Consider the following 23,552-nt stretch of genomic DNA (forward strand, 5'->3'; position numbering starts at 1 on the left):
GATTTTTTTAGCTAAAATATTATGTTGTTTTACATTTTTTTTTTTTTTATTTTATTTCCCTTCAAAAAAATTTTTTTGGGTCAGAATTCTAATTTTATAGTTGTAAAATAATTGACAATCATCCAGCAATCCACCATACAATTTTTATGCATATCCAAGAATAATTAGATTAGTAAATAACACCTTGAAATTGACATACCCTTCCTGCATTTCAGGTGACAGATTAGGGAGTCTGAGTCAGTGTGGTTGGCGGCCATTTTGTGGACATATCCGAAGCGTAAGTTGCCCTATCTATATATATTCTTGTTCCCTATAGAATTTGTGATATGTTGGTATATTTTTACCTGCATAAATATCATATATATTAAATATATGTATTTTTTTACGAAATTTCTAAGTACTCAAAAAATGACCTTTAGATATGGCCCCTGATATAAATGTAATTTACAAAATAATGAAGAATTTTTTACATATTTCTATTTTAGGGTAACATATGTTTATTCCCTAAAAAAAATAGCCACTTCCTATTTCATTTGGGTACCCAAAAAAATTCATGAAATTTGGACAAATTTTTTTGGCCAAAAAAAGTTACCCTTTTTTTCTCATTTCAGATCTTCACCTCCATGGGTCCGACTTCATCCAAAATACATCAAGATGTGTCCTAAACATTCAAGAATCAATTCCTAAAAGGATTTGTGTATATATGTATAAATTTTTTTTATGAATTTTTATGTAAGGTCTTTTTATTTTTCTACTTAATTTTTTAAAATATTTATAATAAATAGTTTTTCAGCAGATGAGTAGTATTTATCTTTACAGTAGTTTTAAGCATTCATTGAACTTTTTTTGGCAAAAAATAAAAGGAGGTTACTGCAAAAACAGATTTTTCAAGAATTTTTTTTTGCGTCGGGGTCGCGCGCGACCGAGTATACCCTTAAAGGGGTGTCCGAGGAGCGTACCTATCCAGGGTTAATATTGAATATCAAGGGAGGAGATAGAATGTTAAAAACTCATTTTCAGGATAAGTCGCCTTCGCGTCGCAAAACCTAAGTTCAGAGGCAAAAATCCTTTGCAGTTTGGAGATGTCCTTAGTCACCTTATTAAGTGGTATGAACGTCAAAGTCCTGTCCTTAAAAAAAAAGAAAAAAAAAAGTTATACACCAGCCATCCCCCTTAAATGGCTGTACAGATTAGAAATGAAACTATGAGAGAAATTACTCGAGTGCCTTATGTGAATGAGATGATGATGAGGGGTAGATGGAGATGGTTTGGGTATGCTCTTCGCACTCCCTAAGAGAGATTGGTTCACCAAACGTTCAGCTGGGCTTCACAATTCACTAGAAGAGTAGGAAGACCCAGGCCTACATAGCTGAGAACTATGAAGTGCAAAGTAGGAGATAATGTATGGCGAAGTATTGAAGACAACTGACGAAATCTAACCGAGGCCCTTTGCGTCAATAAGCGTAGGAGGAGACGATGATGATGATGGTGATATTGAGAGCTCCAGCTAGAAAACTTTCACTGCCTCATGGTTTGCATAGCATGGGTCCTTAATAATTTACATGTTTCTGATAAAAAATGCTGTTTAAATTTCTGAAGCCAGCCTTTGCGTGCTTGGAAAGTCGTGTTTGGAGCAGATGTTGCGTCTCCATGGGTGATACCTAAGTTCGTCTTGCATGAAATGACGGAGCAGAGACTGCTTTTTCCCGTATGATGAAAGAGTCAATAGCTGTTCCCTTGCAATATTGATCCTTGATCCACAAAATACAGAGTATTTTTAAATATTCAACTTAGCCGGTGGATATATATGAAGCTAACGTCTCCGACGGTCAGCAGATTCAAAACTTGCGGGCGATCACTATGCTGGTTAGCAGGGTGTACACTAGCGCCAACTGTCAGCAGGATACCAAATATATTCCGATACCATTCAGTTCTTCTCTGCTGATTGGAATGTCAACATTGGTTCCTTGCTCGCGCTTAACTTAAAAGTTTTCCGCAATTGGTGAAGTACTTGTAATGGTTTTTTGCCTATCATTGTGCTGGAATTTCTTCGAATTATCTTGAATCCATTTTTTGATTTTCTGTTGATGAACTTTGCTTGTTTTTGGATCTCGTTTTTGAATTTTCCATAATGGCTGACCCTTCTCCTACTGACCCCTCCCCAGTTTATTGTAAATGTTCAAAAGACTGTAACAAGCACCTTCCAAAGGCTTCCATCGATCCCCACTCTATTTGTGTCAATTGTAGAGGCAAAACTTGCCAATTAGGGGATCGATGTGAGTAGTGTGTGGTTTTGTCGGAGTTTGAGTTTTTGGAATATGAGAAATATACTCGAAAACTCGAGAGAGATAGGCGTAGACGTAGTTCTTCTTGGTCGCTTGAATTGTCCTCTTCCCATGCCTCTGAACCTTTTCCTCCCCCTGTAGTGGTAGTTTCAGAACCCCTACTTGCACTAATGAACCTTCTCTTAAGGATATGTTGAAAGCAATTCATGCCTTGGGTGAAAAGGTTGAATCGCTGGCCTCAGACAGAAATCAGCTTATGTCTGATGTCAAAATTTTAAAAAGTGAAAGTGATAAAGTGAAAAGTGGTAGGAATTTGTTCAGTGTTAGTGCGGAGGGTTCGTCTGTTCGTGCCTGTCGCTCACCCAGTCCTAGACCGCTTTCAAGCTCCCCAGCCCCTGGGAGAAGGAATGTCACAAGACCAAAGGTAGCAATAGGCGTTAAACAACGAACAGACGTTCCCTCAGAGGTTACAGATGTTGCTCCTCAAGCACGTCCTTACCATAAGAGAGGCAAGACTAAGTTTTCCTCTTCTTCTGATGACACTTTTGTTTAAGAAAAAATCCTGGCGTCAGGTTTCGAGACCGTTGAAAAGAAAGTTAGTTCCTTCGGAACAGAGTATCCGTCCTGGCTGTAGTCATTGGAGCAGCCCAGAACGTATTTCTTCTTCAGATGAAGGTTCTCCGATTAAGCGACCATACTTAACGTCTTCTTTTGTGGCCCCGGAGGCACCTTCTAAGAGTCACGATCCCGTTGTGCTTTCTGGTTGTTTCAGACGTGACCTTAATTCTGCGTCTCTCGTTGTTAGTGATGACGTTTTTGAACAGACGTTACCGAAATCTAGGTCTGTTCCGCTTGAGGTAGATCCTAAGCTTAGTGTTTTGTAGGACATGCAGTCTAAATTGTCCTCCCTTATGCAGGCTTACGGTCCTGCTCCTGTTCGTCAGGAACCTTTGCTTGCTGTGCGCCACGGTCCTACTAAACGAGTGTCAGGTCTTCAACCTTCTAAACGTGAAGTGATTCATCAATCCGATGTTAACCCCAGTGTAAGCTTTACGGCTAAATGAGATTATGAGCATGAAGTTGAACGTCAGTCTGTTCAATCTAACCGCGATCTCGCACTGCAGTCATGGCAGTCTCGCTATGCCTTTGAACGTCAGCCTCCGCAGTCTCTATGTGATGTCGAACGACAGTCACCGCAGTCACGACGTGACGTTGAACGACAGTCACAGTAGTCTCTACGTGACGTTGAGCGGCAGTCACCACAGTAATGACGTGACGTCGAGCGTCAGTCACTGCAGTCACGGCGTGTAGTCGATCGGCAGTCACAGCAGTCACGACGTGTCGTCCACCCTCCTGCCTTAACTACTTCTCAAGTAACAATGGATGTAGGATGTCAAGCCTTACCTTCGCTACACTCAGAGATTTCTCCTTCTCGTAAGAATTTAATTTTGTCGGACGAAGTTTTCTCTGAAGAGGTAATCGATGATCCTCTCGCTACTAATGCTCCTTTAGGGATCCTCTCAGAGGAAGAAGGACCTAAAATTGGCCAACGATCTCTTGATTTTAGAAAAATCATGGTTATATTTAAAGAAGTTTTTCCAACTCAGTTTGTTTCTGCTGCTCCTCGTTTGCCCCCTTCTGAGTTTACGATAGGTTTGACTGCTGCAACACCTTCGTTTACGAAATTAGTTCTCTCTCGCTCATCCAAGAGAGCCATGCGCTTACTGGGAAACTGGTTGGTAACCAGAAGAAGCTTAGGAAAGTCTGCCTTTGCTTTTCCTCCTTCTAAGTTAGCGTCACGTTCCAGCGTATGGTATGACACGGGAGAAGTTCTCGGCTTGGGAGTACCTGCCTCTGCCCAGGGAGACTTCTCAAGCCTGGTAGACTCTCCCTGTCGTCTTGCCATGCGACGCTCCAAGATCTTATGGACCCCTTCAGAACTGGATCATCTTTTGAAAGGAGTATTTTGTGCCTTCGAGGTTTTTAATTTTTTGGATTGGTCCTTAGGAGCTTTAAGCAAAAAGTTTTCTCCCTCGGACAATGAGACTGCCATCCAAATCATGTCGTGTATGGACAAGGCCATTAGGGATGGTTCCAACGAGCTTGCTGCTGTTTTCACTGCGGGGGTTTTAAAGAAAAGGGAATCTTTATGCTCTTCCTTTCTTTAGGAATTACTCCGTGCCAGAAGTCTGAGTTGATGTTTGCTCCCCTTTCAAATACTTTGTTCCCACAAGATCTTATCAAAGATATTGCTTCGCCGCTGGCGTTGAAAGATACACACGACCTAGTGGCCAAAACAGCACACAAAGTTTTGCCCCCTTCCTTTACCAGCGTCAAACCCAAGTTTGATACACCAGCCTCAAGATTTATTCCTCCCTTTCGTGGCAGAGCCTCCAATAGAGGCACCTCTCGACCTGACAGAAGACGAGGTAAGAAAAGAGGGTCCAGGTCCTCCCGTGGCAGAGTCTGACTGTCCACGGCTTCAGACAGCAGTAGGTGCCAGACTGACAACTCTCTGGCAAGCTTGGGAGAGAAGGGGAGCGGATCAATGGTCTGTACTTTTATTAAAGGAGGGTTACAAAATCCCATTTGTACGGAAACCTCCTCTTGTAAATACTCCAAGAGACCTCTCTCCCAGGTATCGAGAGGAAGCAAAAAGGCAAGCCTTGTAACATCAGGTGTCTCTTTTATTAGAGAAGGGGCCAGTGGTGAAGGTCTTGGACCTTCAGTCCCCAGGATTTTACAACCGTCTCTTCCTGGTTTCGAAGAACTCGGGGGGCTGGAGACCAGAGCCAGATGTAAGTGCTCTAAACTTGTTCATTGTGAAGACCAAGTTCACGATGGAAACTACAAAATCTGTTCTAGCAGCAGTAAGGGAAGGCGACTGGATGGTCTCTCTCGACCTCCAGGATGCATACTTCCATATCCCGATTCATCCAACCTTCCAAAAATATCTAAGGTTCATGCATGGGAATGTAGTTTACCGATTCCGAGCACTGTGCTTCGGCCTCAGCCCTGCTCCTCTTGTTTTTACAAAGCTCATGAGAAATGTAGCAAGCTTCCTACATTCATCAGGGATCAGAGCCTCCCTTTATTTAGACGACTGGTTGATCAGAGCGTCGTCCTTTCACCTCTGTCTGGAGGATCTCAGGTGGACATTGAAGTTAGCCAAGGAGCTAGGTCTCTTGGTGAACAAAGAAAAATCTCAGCTGACTCCATCCCAGACGATTCTATATTTGGGGATGGAGATACAGAGTCAAGTTTTTCGGGCTTTTATGTCGCCCACAAGATTGGAGCAACCTCTTTCAAAAATTCATCTCTTTCAGAAGAAGAGCAAGTGTTCAGTAAGGGTTTGGATGAGACTCGTGGGAACCCTTTCATCATTAGAACTATTTGTCTCCCTGGGAAGACTCAACCTGCGTCCTCTGCAGTTCCACCTAAACCAACATTGGAACAAGGAGCAGGGTTTAGAGTCTATTTCCATTCCGATCTCAGTCTCAGTCAAAACGTGCCTGGCTTGGTGGGATAGCAACCTCAGACGTCGAGAGGGTCTCTCACTGGCCTCCGAGAGCCCAGACCATGTGTTGTATACAGACGCATCGGACACGGGTTGGGGAGTGACTCTGGAAGATCGAGAATGCTCCGGTCCTTGGTCCAAAGATCAGAAAGAACTCCATATAAATCACAAGGAGCTTCTGGCAGTCCATCTGGCCTTGAAAAATTTTGAGAATCTGATGAGGAACAGTGTGGTACAAGTGAATTCAGACAATACCATGGCATTAGCCTATATCGCGAAACAGGGAGGGACCCACTCTCACTCCCTTTTCGTCACCGCAAAGGACCTTATCATTTGGTCAAAGGAAAGAAATATCTCCCTTATGACAAGATTTGTGCAAGGAGAGAAGAATGTGAGAGCAGACTGCCTCAGCAGGATGGGTCAGGTCATCTCCACGGAGTGAACTCTTCACCAAGACATGTGCGAAAAGCTATGGAGGGTCTGGGGTCGCCCTACCATAGACCTGTTTGCGACTTCCTTGACAAAGAGGCTTCCCACTTACTGCTCTCCTGTCCCAGATCCAGAAGCAGCCCACATAGATGCTTTTCTTCTGGACTGGTCCCATCTGGAAATCTATGCCTTTCCTCCTTTCAAGATCCTACACAAGGTACTGCAGAAGTTCATCTCGCACGCAGGGACCAGGGGTGTGAATCAGCTTCATTTGTATCCACCGGCTAAGTTAAATATTTAAAAATGATATTTTCAATTTAAAATAAAATTTTGAGTATACTTACTCGGTGGATATATATTATTTTACTCCCTCCCTTCCGCCCCTCTAGAGACCCTACGGGCTGAGAAGAACTGGATGGTATCGGAATATATTTGGTATCCTGCCGACAGTTTGCGCTAGTGTACACCCTGCCAACCAGCATAGTGATCGCCCGTGAGTTTTGAATCTGCCGACCGTCGATGTTAGCTTCATATATATCCACCGGGTAAGTATATTAAAAAATTTATTTTAAATTAAAAATATTTTACATTCAGATCATGCCCTTTTTCCCTCACCTAAGATACAATCTTTGTATTGTGCGAGGGCATGAATCTTATTTTTCTTCCTTCTTGATGTATATCACGGTACTCTTGTTCAGCCTGAAAAATCGTCCTTTCGCTGCATACAACATCCAAGACTTGGTTGGATATAAACTAGGAAAGAATTTGGATCAGTTTGGATGATATACATCTGAGAGAAAGAAAGAGGAATGACTGGAGAAATATGGTTTTATTTCAAACTAACTGTTTTTAAAGCTTTGGACAATTCCTGTTTTTTTGAAATCTGGTTTTTGTGAAATCTTCTAAGATGGAAAGTACTGGATACGTAAGGGAAACTTGGCTTGTTTACTTAGAAAATTAAAGTATTTTGAATGGTACATTAAACGTATCGAGAATATTCTCTTATTTTTTACAAAGTAGGAATTTGAGGAGATGGCTCAATCTTTCTATTGACTGTAGTGTTAGCTCAACATAACTAATTTTTATGAATAGAACTTACCTGGCAGTTATATATATATATAGCTGAGTCTCCGACTGCGGCAGAATTTAATCGAAAATCGCGGCAACCGCCTTGTGGTGGTTGTGTGGTTAGATGGTTAACAACCCTTACAGGTTGGTACTTGGAATCATTCCTGTTTTCTGTTCCTCAGATTATCTCTGCCGGCCGGATCGACAATATCGTTGGTCCGCCTTTCAGAGTTTTTTCGGATCGCTTTCCCTTCATCGCCTTTTTGGACTTCGTTTTTGGTGAAGTACACTGTGTTGGGATTTGGCAATTGTGTTGTTTTTGTTTTTTTGTCTTTTTTCCTTTATTATCATGAGTGAGAAAATTCATTATAGTTTTTGTGCGAATGATATTTGCAAGGTGAGGTTGCCGAAAGTTTCGGTTGACCCTCACACTATCTGTATGGGTTGCAGGGGGTTTGAATGTGCTTTAGATAATAAGTGCAAGGAATGCGAGGTTTTAAGTGATGATGATTGGTTAGCTATGAAGGGCTATGTGCGCAAACTTGAGATTGATAGAGTTAGAAGAGCTAAATCAAAGTCAAAGTCTGCTAGTGAGCCTAGCTTAGATTTATCTATTGACCCTTTGCTTGTAACCCCTTTGGAAGGTATTCCTTCCCCAAATGTAGTGACTCCTGCCCCTTCTACAGGATCTGTGCCTACGGATGACCCTGGGTATGCTAAATTAGCTGCTGAATTGGAAGCCATTAAAGCACAGTTGGAGGCCTTTAAAGGTAAGGGTGTAGGTGAAATTAGTGCTTGTGAAAGTGCAGTGGAGGTGGCGACTGATCGAATCTGTCATACCCCTATGTCTAGACCTCTACCAACCTCCCAGGACCAAGGGAGAAGGTACGTCGAAAGCCGAAAGGGGGTGAGAGGTGCTTATCCTCGGTCAGTCGTCGCCTCAGACAGTCCTGTTGCGATCTCCCAGGCTGCTCTTGACCGCCGTAGGAAAGGCGTGTCGGATACGTTTGTGTCTTCGCCTGATCGTTCTCCCAGACGTAATTGGCGTTACGAATCAAGACCAATGAAGAGAGGGTGGAACCGGGACGTGCAGTCTCGCTCTCTCTCTCCCGGTTCGAGTAGCAGAGACCCTGATCCTTCGGAAGACAATTTCGATGTTCCTGTTAAAAGGGCGAAACAGAGAGTCCTTAGCCCAGTTAATCCTGCTAGACTCCCTGCTTCTTCTGCCAGCGCTCCCAGTCAAGCCGTACGACAACTGCCGTCTTCGGCACCGCGAGAGCCAGCGGAGGTTGCTAAAGCTTTCATGGTTGTTATGCAGGAACAACTTTCATCGTTAGTTAAAGCTTTCAGCCACCCTTCTCAGTCCGTCAGACGTAAGGACGTCTCTTTGCCTGTTAAGAGATCTTCTTCTAAGAGAGATTTTAGTATCTCTCCCAAGAAACCTCTGCGCACTTTGTCGGCCGTACGACAACGCACACCCTCTTCATCGGCACGCTGCCAGGAATTTCCTTCCCCCCTCTCCCGGCGCCAGAACAATACTGCCTCTCGTTCTCGGCGCCGTGACGATTCCGTTTCCCTTTCGAAACGCCTGGACGTTACTGCCTCGTTCCTTAGGAAACAAGATGAATGCAGTCTGCATTTTCAAGGCGACGGCAGCCTGCATCTTCAGGACGCTTCCGTTTCTCGTCATCGTGACGATACTGCCTCTCGTCATCGTGACGATACCGCTTCTCGTCATCGTGACGATACCGCTTCTCGCCGACTGGATGTTAGCGGCGCTCGGCACCAGGATTCAAACAGCTCTCGCTGCCAGACTGCTGGCAGCCCAACTCTTCGGGATGTTATCCTTGAGCAGGACCTCGAGGATATTTCGGAAGAGGAAGAAAAGCCTGCCGACTCTTCGAGCGATTACAAGGTTCTTTCTCGCTCTCTTTTGGAACTTTATGGGGAGGAATTTCAACCTTCGGCCCCTCGTTCTCCTCAGTCTCAATTTACCAGGAAGAAAGCTACTAAGTCTTCGGCCTTCATCAAAATGAAACTTTCAATTTCGGCCAGGAAAGCTCTCGCTAAAGTGGATGATTGGATGAAGGAACGGAGACAAGCTGTCAAGACCACCTTTTCTTTTCCACTATCTCGGCTCGCTTCCAAGGCCGGTATGTGGTATGAGACAGGGGAACCTTTGGGGTTAGGAGTGCCTTCCTCCTCCCAATGTGACTTCTCGGCTCTTGTGGACTCGGCAAGAAGGCATGCTTTAAACTCTGCCAAGGTGATGTGGTCCATGTCGGAGCTTGATCACCTCGTCAAGGGAATTTTCAGGGTTTTCGAGGTTTTCAGCTTCCTGGACTGGTCTCTCGGGACTCTGGCCAGGAAGTCTGAACTCCTGGAGGACACGAAGGACCTGACGAGTATCATGTCCTGCATGGACAAAGCTCTAAGGGATGGAGCTAATGAATTGGCTTCCCTTTTCTCAGCAGGGGTCTTAAAGAAGAGGGCCCTTTTGTGCTCCTTCACCTCTAGATCTGTGACTGTTGCCCAGAAGTCGGAGCTACTTTACGCCCCTTTTTCACGTCATCTTTTTCCTGAAGCTCTGGTCAGAGATATCTCCCTTTCTCTGGCTCAGAAGGCTACTCAGGACCTTTGTCTCGGTCTGCTAGAAAGACCTTACCTGTTGCTCCTGCTCCTCTGAAGAAGGAGGAGAAGAAGTTTCAACAGCCCTTTCGGGGCAGGATCTCCTCGAGAGCGGATTTTAGGGGGAGAAGACAAGAGTCAGGTCCAAGGACCAGCAGGGGTGCGTTTAGGCCCCGGTCCAAAAAATGAGATGGAAGTCCTCCAGACACCAGTAGGGGCAAGACTGTCTCGTTTTTGGCAGTCTTGGAAAAGGAGAGGGGCGGACACCTGGTCCCTCTCAGTCGTCAAGGAAGGTTACAAGATCCCCTTTTTAAAGAAACCACCTCTCTCAGACTCTCCCCTAGCCTTAGTGGCTCAGTACACCGACGCGGGGAAACGAGAGGCTCTTCTGGAGCTAGTCGACCAGATGTTGGTCAAGGGAGCAATAAAGCCAATTCAAGACCTCGCCTCCCCAGGCTTTTACAATCGCCTGTTTCTGGTTCCAAAGAACTCGGGTGGATGGAGACCAGTCCTAGATGTCAGCTCTCTGAACGCCTTCGTGGAGAAAACAAAGTTCTCCATGGAGACGACTCAGTCAGTGCTGGCTGCAGTTCGTCCAGGAGACTGGATGGTTTCTCTCGACCTGCAGGACGCTTATTTTCACGTCCCCATTCATCCGTCTTCGAGGAGATATCTGAGGTTTGTGTTCCAGGGCAAGTGCTTCCAGTTCAGGGCACTTTGCTTCGGTCTCAGCACAGCTCCCCAAGTTTTCACCAGACTAATGGCGAATGTGGCAGGCTGGTTACACCAGGAGGGGATAAGGGTCTCCTATCTAGACGACTGGCTGATCCAGTCACAGTCGAAAGAGAAATGTCTGGAGGACCTAATGAAAACTTATACGATCACTCAGGACCTAGGACTCATCGTCAACTGGGGGAAGTCTCAGACCGAGCCGAATCAGACTTCTCTATTTGGGGATAGTTCTGAATTCAGTCCTTTTTCAGGCTTCTCCCTCCCAGGAGAGGCAGACCAGGGGCCTGGACAAAGTCAAAGACTTTTTGAGGAAGCAGGAATGCTCAGCGAAGGAGTGGATGAGTCTGCTGGGAACTCTATCCTCCCTGGAGCAGTTTGTCCCTTTGGGGAGACTGCACCTAAGGCCTCTGCAACACTTCCTCGCAAAGGTTTGGAACTGAAAGATCCAGGAGGACACTTTTTCTTTAACCATTCCGACAGAGATCAAGGATCTTTTAATGTGGTGGCTGGACCCAGCTCTGTTGGGAAAAGGGATCTCTTTGTTCAAGAAGAACCCCGACCTAGTGTTATTCTCAGACGCGTCCGAGTCAGGCTGGGGAGCAACACTAGGGAACAAAGAGGTCTCAGGTATTTGGGAAGGGAGTCAGGTCAGTTGGCATATCAACAGGAAGGAATTGATGGCCATTTTGTTAGGGCTCAAGGCCTTCAAAACCTCGGTGTCGGGAAAGACTGTGGAGATCAATTCCGACAACACCACAGCTCTCGCGTACATAAGGAAGCAATGGGGAACTCACTCCCTCTCTCTGTTCTCACTGCGAGAGAGCTTCTCCTCTGGGCGAACGAGAACGAGACCCAGCTGTTGACAAGGTTTGTTCAAGGGCAGAGAAACATCAGGGCAGACATGCTCAGCAGGAGGGGACAGATCCTTCCTACAGAGTGGACTCTCAACCCGCATGTCTGTCGGAGCCTCTGGAAGTTGTGGGGCAGACCAGTAATAGACCTTTTCGCCTCCGGTCTAAACAAGAGGATCCCCAACTACTGCTCCCTAGTCCCGGACGAGGAAGCTGTTGCAGTGGATGCCTTCTTGATGGATTGGACGGGGCTGGACATGTATGCCTTTCCCCCGTTCAAGATCATCAATCTGGTTGTCAGGAAATTCGGTCTCCTCGATTCGGGACGAATGATCCTAGTGGCTCCATTCTGGCCTGCGAGGGAATGGTTCACCGAAGTGGTAGGGTTGCTGATGGACTTTGCAAGAAGACTCCCAGCAAGTCCAGATCTTCTCAGACAACCCCACTTCGAGAGATTTCACCAAAACCCCCTCGCTCTCAATCTGACTGCCTTCAGACTGTCGAGAAGCTCGTTAGATCTCGAGGCTTTTCGGCACAAGCGGCGAAAGCTATTGCCAGGGCAAGGAGGATCTCTTAACAAAGAGTCTACCAGTCAAAGTGGGAGACCTTTAGAGTTTGGTGCAGGAGGCGCAAGGTTTCCTCGTCCGCTACCTCTCTAAGCCAGATTGCAGACTTTCTTTTGTACCTCAGGCAGGATGCTAAGCTGGCTGTATCTACCATTAAAGGATACAGGAGCATGCTCTCAACCGTCTTTAGGCATAGAGGCTTAGAGTTATCTCAGAATAAGGACTTGCAGGACCTCATTAGGTCTTTTGAGACAACGAAGCAGGTGCACTTAAGACCCCCTTCTTGGAACCTGGATGTGGTGCTTAAGTTTTTGTGCTCCAGGAAGTTTGAGCCTATCTCGCAAGCTTCTCTGCGAGATGTGACTAAGAAAACCCTCTTCCTTTTGTCTCTAGGGACTGCCAGGAGGATCAGCAAGGTCCAGGCAATCGAGAAGCGTGTAGGCTTCACCCTAAATGGAGCGGTTTGTGCCTTGAGGTTCGACTTTCTCGCCAAGAATGAGAACCCTTCGAAACCCTGGCCTAGGACTTTTGAAGTCCCTAACCTCACGAATCTAGTAGGTCAGGAACAGGAAAGCCTCCTCTGCCAGGTTAGGGCTCTCAAGGCTTATTTGGCCCACACTAAGAGCGTGAGGGGTGCTTCCAACTCCTTATGGTGTTCGGTGAAGGATCCTCAAAAACCCCTGTCAAAGAACGCTTTGTCCTTTTTCCTGAGGGAAACTATTAGGGAAGCCCACCTCTTTTGTGAGGAAGAAAACTTCGCCCTGTTAAAAGTACGGGCTCACGAAGTAAGGGCCATTGCTGCTTCGCTGGCATACCGTAAAAATATGTCAGTTAAGCAGATCATGGACGCAACGTTCTGGAGGAGCAACTCTGTCTTCGCTTCTCATTACCTCAGAGAGGTAAGAGTGGACTATGACAAGTGTTATACCTTGGGCCCATACGTAGCTGCGGCTTCTGTATTAGGCAAAGGAGTTACTACCCCCACTCAACCTTAGTTTATGTACTTGTATATGGGTTTGTGTTTTTTATGGTTGTCTGAGGTCCTCGTCCTGTGGTACGGTTCCCTCAGTCCAGATAGATAGTTTATATCTATTTCTGCAAGGTTAGATGGTTAGCTTTTGTAAGGTTGAGAAGGTAGTTTTCTGAAGTCTAGTCAAGTTGTTGGTCCTACCCCTTTGACAGACTCGATTGAGTTGTTTGCAGCGTAGCAGGTCTACTCCTGGCTGAACACTCCTAAGGGAAAGCGACTCTAGAGGCAGTTACCTTTGAAGTCACCTACCTTAGCAGGTAAGGAATCAAGGTGTTTGTTCTCCTACAACTCTTTTGTTGTTTCCCCAACTATGTTTTTCTGTCTGTTTCCCTCCTCCAAATGTGTGAATCAGCTATATATATATAACTGCCAGGTAAGTTCTATTCATAAAAATGGAGTTTTTATGATAAAACAAAGTTTTATGAATACTTACCTGGCAGTTATATATATATTTTAAAGCCCACCCACCTCCCCTCAGGAGACAGGTCGGGCAAAGATAATCTGAGGAACAGAAAACGGGAATGATTCCAAGTACCACCCTGTAAGGGTTGTTAACCATCTAACCACACAACCACCACAAGGCGGTTGCCGCGATTTTCGATTAAATTCTGCCGCAGTCGGAGACTCGGCTATATATATATATAACTGCCAGGTAAGTATTCATAAAACTTTGTTTTATCATAAAAACTCCATTTTTCACTTACAGACTTGATTAAAGTCGAATGTTTGGTCCTCAGTAAAGTGGAAATGTAAAAGTTTTTGGAAAAACATTGATGCTTTGAAGTATGCAATAAATCAAACATCTTGTAATACAATGATTTGTGATAAACAGGAAGATAGTCAGCTAAAACTAGATTAAAATTATTGGTAAGTTAGATGGCCCAATAGCCAACTAGATTATCTCCAATTTGTCTTTGTTCTTTTCTTTACATTGCTTTTACAATGCCAGATATCTAATAATCAATCGATCAATCTTCTTTAGGTCTAAACCTTGTCAGTCCCCCTGTATAGCAGGGCTGGCCTCTCGGGTCAACTTAATATATTTATATTTCTTGCTGCTTCTTCCAGTCCCCCTCCCCACCCAAATCCCTCCTCACCGTATCTATCTGATCCAGTGATGCCCGACACTCCTCTCAATGTGTCTGATTGTTAATGGCAAGTAATTGAATTTTTACAGAAGGGATGGGGCTTAAATGTCCATAAAAATACAGTCCATCAACAGGCACTAGGTTGTTCAAAAATTAAATATAGGGTTTACAAAAGCATTTCTGAATTAGGTAATGTCTCAATGTGTACGAATTTCTTTACTATTCTATAGAAAAGTATGATATAGAAAAGAACCACACAATGTTGTACATTCATATACAGTAGTACACATTGTATGAGTTTAATTCATTCTGGAAGCTAGCTTGCAACTTAAAATGCTTCTATTTAAAAAAAAAAATGCATAAGAAATGAAAAAAAATTACGATGTTTTCCACATGTCCATAAATACACGTACAGTATGGTATACACTCCTTTTTAAAGATTGTTGTGGAATTTAAGTGAACAAATTATAACTAACATAAGAAATGAATTAAAGTATTGACAAATTAACTTGCACTTTACCTCTGAGAAGAGTCATGGCTGATATGAGGGCAACGAGAGAGGAGGAGGAGTTCTCTCGCTTGAGTGACATTTAACTATCACTAACGTAATCGCCTGATTTATGCTTTATGGACACTTGGTCGTCTTATTTTACACTTGCATTCAATTTTGTCAAGGAACCTATCTAGAGATGAATGCTTTTGCCATTCTTTTTAAATGTCATGAAAATTGAGTGAAAATCACATGAACACTACGTGTTTTATGCATGCCAATTAGGTGTCTAATATTATTCCCGTCTTGTAAGTTCTTTTTCACAAGAAATGCACATACAAAGGGAAATTCCTGCTCGCAGGCCGATGCAATATTCGTAAACTGATTATTATTTGTATGATCGTATCCAAATTTAATCGTAAACCGGTATTACTGTAGTTTTGACTTTTACAGATGAAAAAGAAATCTTACATGCAAATAAATGAGATTTTGATAATTTAATATTGTCACCATGGCAAGTGATGGTAAAATCCTCTTTACCGTATTCAGTCTCCATTTTCTTGACCCTACAGATTTTATGTTTAGAAAAGTAAATATAACCAATGTCATTAGTGATTGATTCACTAATCTAAAGCATATGATTATATGCTCTGATATTTCTTCTGAATTTTGTATTTTACCCTTTTTATGTTTGGGAGGCTGTATGTCATGTTGTCAATATAGTTGAGAGTTCCACTGCCACTGTTATTAGTTTTTCAGTATACTGTATTTCTATTTTTACTTGATGTGACAGAGCATGATATTGTAGATGCAACTTGCTCAGTTTTCTTTATGGTAAATGTATAAGGTGATGATTTAATTATTTATTCTAGTATGTTGACACTTACACTCTAATGCCAGCCATCATTGATAATATTGCTTTTTGGTGATATAACTAGTAGTGCGTGTAGAATCAGTAGCATACAAAACCACTCGTCATTCGTTGCTGAGATGGTTGTAATGCAGTAATTATTCATTTTTTTTCTGTATCTGATTTTTTATGTTATTTGTAGTAATAGTTGTAGTTGTTGCTGGTTAGTACCTTCAAGTTCCTATGATTCTTTTTAATTTTCCAATTGGTTTGATTCATGATTACTAGAAACTCAGGCTGTCTCTAACATAATAGTATAATATTTTAAGAATGGAAAAAGTATCATTGCAAACACTATCTGGCAGATGAGATATCATTTTAGAAAGCATAGTAAAATAAGAAATTTTATATACGATTGATGGAAAATGTTTGGTTATAGATAATTGATATTATTATTATTAAAATTGTTAAAACGTAGCAGGTAAAGTAGAATGGCACAAGCCAAGAGCTGCAGGGAAGAAGGCAGCCCTGTAGGGAAAAAGGTAAAGTGAAATTATGAATAAACTATAATCTATATTGAAAAAATCGAGATGTGTTACATAAAGTAAAATAAAGTTTGAAATGAGCTTTCAACAAAAATGCATTTGCACCAAGTTTGCTCGAATGAAGTTCCACTGATTTAAATATTTGATTGGGAAAATAATTTCATAATTTGGTCACAACTGTTAGAAACTGTACATTAAAGCATAGTATTAAGCTTTACAAAAGAAAAAGTAATGGTGTTACAATTAATTACATAGCTAGTGCTGCAGGACAGTTGGTAGACTCTGGAAAAATCCAAATGTAAATGGTGATCAGAATTATGAAAATTTTTTTATATGTTTACATGATGAGCTCATAAAATATTGTCAGAGATTGATATTTAAATCAGAAATAAAGACTTTAATGTACATTAAATTTTTGTTAAAAATATTTAATTAAATCTTTGTTAAAAATATTTAATTAAATCTTTGTTAAAAAAATTTAAGGCTAGAGACACCTACTTGAGATCAGACAGGAAAACAATGTTCAAGACCATTTCTCAGGACAGACAGCTCCCCAAAATTCTTGAAGGATTTCCTCCCATTTTTTTTATTTGCAATCGTAGATTTTTTCTAGCAAAAAGAAGTAGTACGAGTAACATTACTTTCAGTACCACTATTTGTAGCAGTGGTAATTACAGTAGCACTGTAATGGTGATAGTAGAGTAAGAAGACCAGTAGAAAGTCTATGAATGCACAGTCCTTTATACGGGAGGTTTTACATTGTGTAGAATACATTATACCTTAAACCAATTCCTCCTGCAGGTTGAGAAAGCCACCTGGGCGCCCTCTGTGACATTTGGAACAATTTCTATCATTGCGGCAGCATTGTGCATCACTCTGCCAGAAACAAAGGATGAGGAACTTCCGGATAACGTCCGTTACTGAATCTTTTAAGCGAAATTAAACATTTTAGAAAAATAATTTTTTGTTTTAGTGTAGTTTTAGTGTAATTGTGTAATTTTGTAGATATGTGTATTTGTGTTTTTTTTTTTCATTTAATGTTTTGTCTTTTGTGTGTAAATGTTACTGATGTACATTGTAGAAAATTTTCATTCGTCGACTACATTATGTTGTAGCATATGGTCTTGTTAATTTGGTGGAAGGGAGCAAGTGCTTGTCTTTTAATTTTGCCATGATAAGTGATTGAGAATCACAAAAAAATATATCTCTAGATATCATTAGTTCATCTTTTTTTATATTAATGTGTAAATGTTGTTACTAATGTTCAATTGTAGATATTTTTTGTTATAAATTTTAGAATTTTATTGTTTTCTTTAATTTCTTTATACTGGAAGCATGTTAATTACCTTTATTAAGTTCATATTATCGAAATATTTTGTACCACAATACATATTAAAGTTATTAGTAGAAATTATTTTCACCAACTTAAAATAGTGAAGAGCATTGAGGCTGATTTGTTTACATTAGAACCTCGCAATAACGGATTAGTAAGGGGGAGGTGTCCAGTACCACCGATAGTCCATTATATCGCAAAAAGTTAACCTATGCAGAAAATCGAGCAAAATTATATTGAATTCTATAGGCTATAAGCCTACAATCTATGCCACACATGTGGCTAGTATCCAAACGAGTAGCTGAGATTATCAGTCTTTTGTTCTTCACCTTGGGATGACAAGTAAGGAATTAAATTAAATGACACTCACGTAAATGAGTATTATACCTAAGAAATGTAAAATGAAACTTGCGAAAATAAAGAATACAGTAATACCTTGAGATACGAGATTAATGCATTCCGGGACCAAGCTCATGCGTGAATTTGCTCGTATCTCAGATCAATTTTTTCCATATAAAAAACTAAAAAAAAATTAGTTCGTTACCACCCTCTGAAAAGACACCTATTACAGTGGAAAAACAAGTTTTTAATTATTCTAATTCACATTCTACGCTCACAAAATAACAAAAATCCTATGTACTGATTATGATCCTCAATGGAATGTAACATTATTATAGAGTTCTTACCTTCGAGACAGACAGTAGCGGCTAACGGCAGTGTGTGCGGAGGAGTAGTGAGAGAGGACGGGGAGGAGAGAGACTTGATGGCAACACTTTTGTAACACTACTTAACATAACTTAAACTTTAAATTTAACTTAAATGAAATTAGCAACTTTAAATTTATCTTAAATGAAATTAGCTTACTGTACACACACTTAAAAATAAATGTTAATCTTACGGTACATTAAACTTAATTCTAATTTTGTTTTCATTTTCATTTTTTTACTTTTCTTCTTCCGGATTGGCTCTTTTTGCCTCGCTTTCACCTTCACTTTTTGCTGGCCTTTTTAAAAGGAATCTATCTAGGAATGTATGCTTTTGTCTCCCCTTCAAAATGTTGCGAAAATGACGTACGTAAGTGTCGTCACAAAAGGCTAACGCACGACCACACGCCAACTTGTCCGGGTGCCTCTTTTCCATAAAATTAGAAAACTCCTGCCACTTCGCTAACATGTCTTTGATTTCCATCGTAGAAAGGCGGCCCTCATCTTCCACCACCTCCTCGCTACTGAGCTCTTGCAACACCTCCGAATGTTGCATCTCCTAGAGCTCGATCAATTTCTGTGTTGTGAGCTCTTCCTGATTCTCCTCAATAAGGTCGTTCACATCTGCCTCATCTACCTCCAGCCCCATGGACTTTCCAAAGAGACACGATTTCATCCACCACAATAGGTTCGTGGTCATCAGGGTCTGTTGTATCGAACCCCTCAAAGGGTATCAGGACAATTACCCCCCGTGGACAGTTACCCCCGAGGACAATCACCCCCTAGGACAATTACCCCTCTAGGACAGCTACCCCTCTAGGACAGCTACCCCCCAGGACAACTCATTTTATAAATGGTTCAAAATAATAAAAATAAAACTAATATAACAAAGTTTAAATTATTTTTAATGTATAAAAAATCATTTAAATACAAAATTCGCAAAACTGTCCTTAAACTGACGTTGCGCTCTAATTAAGGGATTTTGACGAAGGAAAAATCTATTTCTGGGAAGAGGCCTGTGACGCCCGGTGAGAAAGGTCCTTCCTTATACCTTTCCTAATATAAATCTTCCAAATATACTAGAGAAAGATAAAAGCATGGAATGCAGAGGTTACAACCCTCGCGCGAACACCTTGTAGGTGTCGTGTATTAAACAAAGGCGTGTGTAAATCACTATTCACAGGTTGTCTTCCATTTAGATAATCCCTTCATCAATGGGGAGGGCCGTGACAGGCCCTAGATAACATGGTTGAACTCCCCAACGACACCTACCACGCGCGCCCTCTAGGACATCCTTCTGCAAGAACATATGGCTTGGCAAGGAAAAAGAGGGGTGGGGTCCGTATCAAATAACCGGGAAGGGTTTCACCGGGCGTCACAGGCCTCTTCCCAGAAATAGATTTTTCCTTCGTCAAAATCCCTTTTCTGGGGGGCCTGTGACGGCCGGTGAGAATGTACCAGAGAATGCCTTCCAAGCCCAATAAATTAATAACATAATAAGGAGAAAACAAACACCATGTAAGGCAATAATATAATACTGTAAGTAAACATAAATCATAAACTAGCCATAGGCATAGGGGATGTAATGCTAAAATAATATGAGGACCAGGGATCACCTGAGTGTCCCGTCGTGAAAGGAATCAACCTTACATGTCTAAGCATATCTAAACTTTACAGGAATGGTAATTACAATAACAGTTAAATCATAACAATTAAACATGGCAAAATAACTTAGGGCTAACGAACCACCCAGGAGAGTGGCGACGTGGTGTGAGAGGTGGTCAGGAGGGAGGAGAGAAGAGATGGAATAAAGAAATAATCAGAGATTAATGGGGGGAGATAAGACTCCCCGCTGCAACCGTAGGGTATTTAAGGGCCTGTAAGTTCTTTAGATAGTGGCGTTTGAAAACCATAGGAGATTTCCAACCCGTGTATTTTTTAAGGTCATCAAAGTCCATGTTCTGGAAGTAATTGATAGAGGTAGCTATTGACCGTATATCATGAGCATGGGGAAATGATTCCGGGTTAGCATGTTTAATGAAGTAGAGGATTTGTTGTCTGATACCTTGAATGGTCAAAGTACCACCTTGTTCCCTGATAAATAAGGGGCCAGACGAGCGGGTGGCAGATTTAGCTAAAAAGGTCCTGAGAGTAGTGACTGGACACAGCGAAGGATCCTGGGGAAGAGAGATGATCTTCCAAGGGGACCACCTATTTTGCGGGTCCTCATTTTTTGCTAGGAAAGCTCTGTCTGGGGTAAGCAGTACTTCGCCTGTAGGGAGGAAATCTATGTTTTCCGGGTTACGTGAGAGCGCTGCTAGTTCTGAGATTCTAGCACCTGAGGCCATAGCTGATAGAAATAACGTCTTCCTAAGCAGAGTGATATAAGAGCAGGACTCGTTGTCAGTGTCCGACGCGAGTTTGAGGACATTGTTCAGAGACCAAGAGACTTTTTGTGGCCGATCCAACGGCCGAAGCCTAGCACATGCTTTTGGAATAGATGAGAAATAGGAATCAGCTAGATTAATGTTAAACCCAACCAGGAATATCTTCTTCAAAGCTGACTTGATGGTAGTTATAGTGCTAGCTGCCAAGCCCTTGTCAAATAAGAACCTAAAGAACGAGATGGCTAAATTCGGAGTCATACGAGTGTGGTCTGAATTCTTTAAGAAACCTGCTAATTTCTTAACAGCCGAATCATATTGACGAATTGTCGAGTCCCTTTTGTCCGCTTCGATGAAGAGAACGTTTTCCGGGTCAATGTTTGCGTCTTTATGAGCTGCAAACTTCATGAAGTCCACAAAGTTAGGGTTTTGGCTATCCTTGAGGAATCTGACACAGTCTGTGTTTGAATTACTTGGGTTAGTTTGGGGAATGGAATCCGGAAGGGTTGGAGTTTCAGCTCGAGGAGGAGAGGAAACCAACTGCTCTTTGGCCAGTGAGGTGCTACTAAGGCCACTGTCCCCCGGAAGGAGCGTAGTTTGTGCAATACTTTCATTAGAAGATTCACTGGTGGAAATAGGTAAATCTTCCTCCAATGGTTCCAATCCAGGGTTAATGCGTCTATGGCATAAGCCTGAGGGTCCATGTTTGGTGTCACATAACAAGGAAGTTTGTGATTCATCTGAGTTGCGAATAGATCTACCTGAAGGCCCGGAACCAGCCTGAGTATCCACTGGAATGAAATTATGTCCAGAGACCATTCTGATTCCAGTGGTTCCATCCTGGATAGTGAGTCCGCTATCACATTCTGGACTCCCGCTAGGTGGGTTGCTGACAGGAACCAGTTCTTTTCTGCTGCCAAGGTGAAGATAGTGACCAGGATCTGATTCAGGTTGGGCGACTTGGATCCTCCTCTGTTGATGCAGTGTACTACGGCTGTGCTGTCTGACACTACTCTGATGTGGGTCGACCTCGGAGGAGAGAGCCTCTTCAGGGTCAAGAACACTGCCATGGCTTCGAGAACATTGATGTGGAAGTGTTTCATGGCGGGTGACCAAGAGCCCTGAAACATCTGACGTTCGTAGTAACCCCCCCATCCACTCAGAGACGCGTCTGTATGAATTGTCACTTGTGGGGGTGGGAATTGAAGAGGAACCGATTTGGAAAGGTTCTTCGATTCGGACCATGGCTGTAATCTCATTTTCAAGACAGAGGGGATTTTCGAGACCTTGTCTCTTAAAGGTACTGTGGCTCTCTTTCTCCAAACTCGATTGATGTCTTTGAGTTTGGCTTTCAATAGGCGATCTGTTACTGAGGCGAATTGCAGAAGGCCGAGGATTCTTTCTAAGGCTCTTCTGGACACCTGCCTGTGTTTTAGAAAATTCTTGACCTTGGAAGCTATTTCTCTTACCTTTTTGGGAGGTAGAACCAGCTTGTGCCGTGCAAGGTCCCACTGTATGCCTAACCATTCGAAGCGGTCTGATGGAAGTAGGCGGGATTTTTGGAGATTGACCCGAAATCCCAGGTTGGCGAGAAAACGAAGTACTTTCTTCGTAGCTCTGTTGCACTCCAGGGCTGACCGAGCCCAAATAAGCCAATCGTCCAGATAAGCAACGATCTGAAACCCTTGGTTCCTGAGTTGTTCTAGCACCGTCTCTCCCAGTTTCGTGAATATCCTGGGTGCAATGTTGAGGCCGAAGGGCATGACTTTGAATGCAAAGGCTTTCCTGCCTAGACGGAAACCTAGGTAAGGAGAGAAGTTTGAGCTATTGGTACGTGATAATAGGCGTCGGTAAGATCGATAGAGGTGGTGACGGCCCCACGGGGAAGCAGGGTACGTACCTGAGAGATGGTCAACATCCGGAACTTGTCGCAGAGGATGTAAGAATTTAGCTTTGACAAGTCCAGGACCACTCTCAATGCCGACGAGCCTTTCTTCGGAACTGTGAACAGGCGGCCTTGGAACTTCAGCGATCGAACCCGTTTGATTGCTTTTTTCTGTAGTAACTCGGTGGTGTACTCTCTCAGAATGGATGTGGGTCTCTGGAAGAAGGTCACTGGTGGAGGAGGGGAACCTCGTGACCATTTCCACCCCAAGCCTTTGGAGACTATGCTGTGAGCCCACGGACTGAAGGTCCAACGGTCTCGAAAATGGTAAAGTCTCCCCCCTACCGGAACTATATCATTGCGAGGGAGTGAATCTAGGTTCTTTCCCTCCTCGAGAACCCCTTGTCCTAGGTCCGCCTCGTTGACGGAACTGTCCTCTAGCCCTGTAGCTACCTCTCTGGTGTCCACGAAAGGGACCTGAGGGTCCGTAGCTAGGGATGTATGCGGGTGAGGGCATCCAAACGGGGTTGGGTTGGGTACCTGGGGGAGCAGTGAGGTAGACCACCTGTTGAGGGTGTTTCGGCTGTAGAGGAGACGAAGCAGTGGGAGACTGTGAAGACGAGTGGGCAATCGACGATTGTTGGTAGTGACCTCGGCTCGTCTTGTAAGGGGCAAACCTCTGTTTCTTCCTGAAGAAGTTTTGTTTTTGCCCTTCAACCCTCTTTTTGGCAGTGAGGCCCCACCTCACTTGCAAATTTTGATTTGCTCTCGCAGCGTCTTGTAGTACCTTGTTCACCTCCTCCTGAGGAAAAAGGTTCTTACCCCAGCAGGGGGAAGCTATCAGCCTATTCGGTTCATGCCTGATCGTGGCCTCAGAAAGAACGTGCTTCCTGCAACTAACCCGAGCCGAACAAAACTCGTGTAAGTCGATTTGGAAGGACAGAGACAGGTTCTTTGTGAATACCCGGAACATGGTCTCGGTCGGGTAAAGTGAGGTTAGGGACTCCACGGAGGTAATGGAGTGGAGAGACCTAGCCAACCTATTCCGTGCCTCAAACTCAGTCTTGAGAAGAATATCTGGTAATTTAGGAAGCTTCTCGGAGAACAGATTAGAGGCACAGTCTGGGTCTAACTTCCCTACTGTGAAAGTAGCGGGGGCATCATCCC

General features: G+C 43.1%; 1 protein-coding gene across 4 annotated transcripts in view; it reads left to right on the plus strand.

The window, feature by feature from the left end:
• Nucleotides 1-23,552, plus strand: part of LOC137656057 (organic cation/carnitine transporter 2-like) — a 360,410-nt gene that overhangs the window by 270,295 nt on the left and 66,563 nt on the right. For 2 of the 4 annotated variants that reach the window (XM_068390235.1, XM_068390244.1), the window contains exon 12: nucleotides 16,881-18,848. The exons of 1 other annotated variant lie outside the window; for it this stretch is intronic. In XM_068390235.1, coding sequence (XP_068246336.1) covers nucleotides 16,881-17,003 — 123 coding nt within the window. In that variant the 3' untranslated portion in view covers nucleotides 17,004-18,848. Of the gene's footprint in view, nucleotides 1-16,880; nucleotides 18,849-23,552 lie in introns of those variants that run through there. One more of the 4 variants, XM_068390241.1, reaches the window with a different exon arrangement.

The sequence above is a fragment of the Palaemon carinicauda genome, chromosome 1, assembly GCF_036898095.1.
Source record: "Palaemon carinicauda isolate YSFRI2023 chromosome 1, ASM3689809v2, whole genome shotgun sequence".
Classification (NCBI taxonomy): domain Eukaryota; kingdom Metazoa; phylum Arthropoda; class Malacostraca; order Decapoda; family Palaemonidae; genus Palaemon; species Palaemon carinicauda.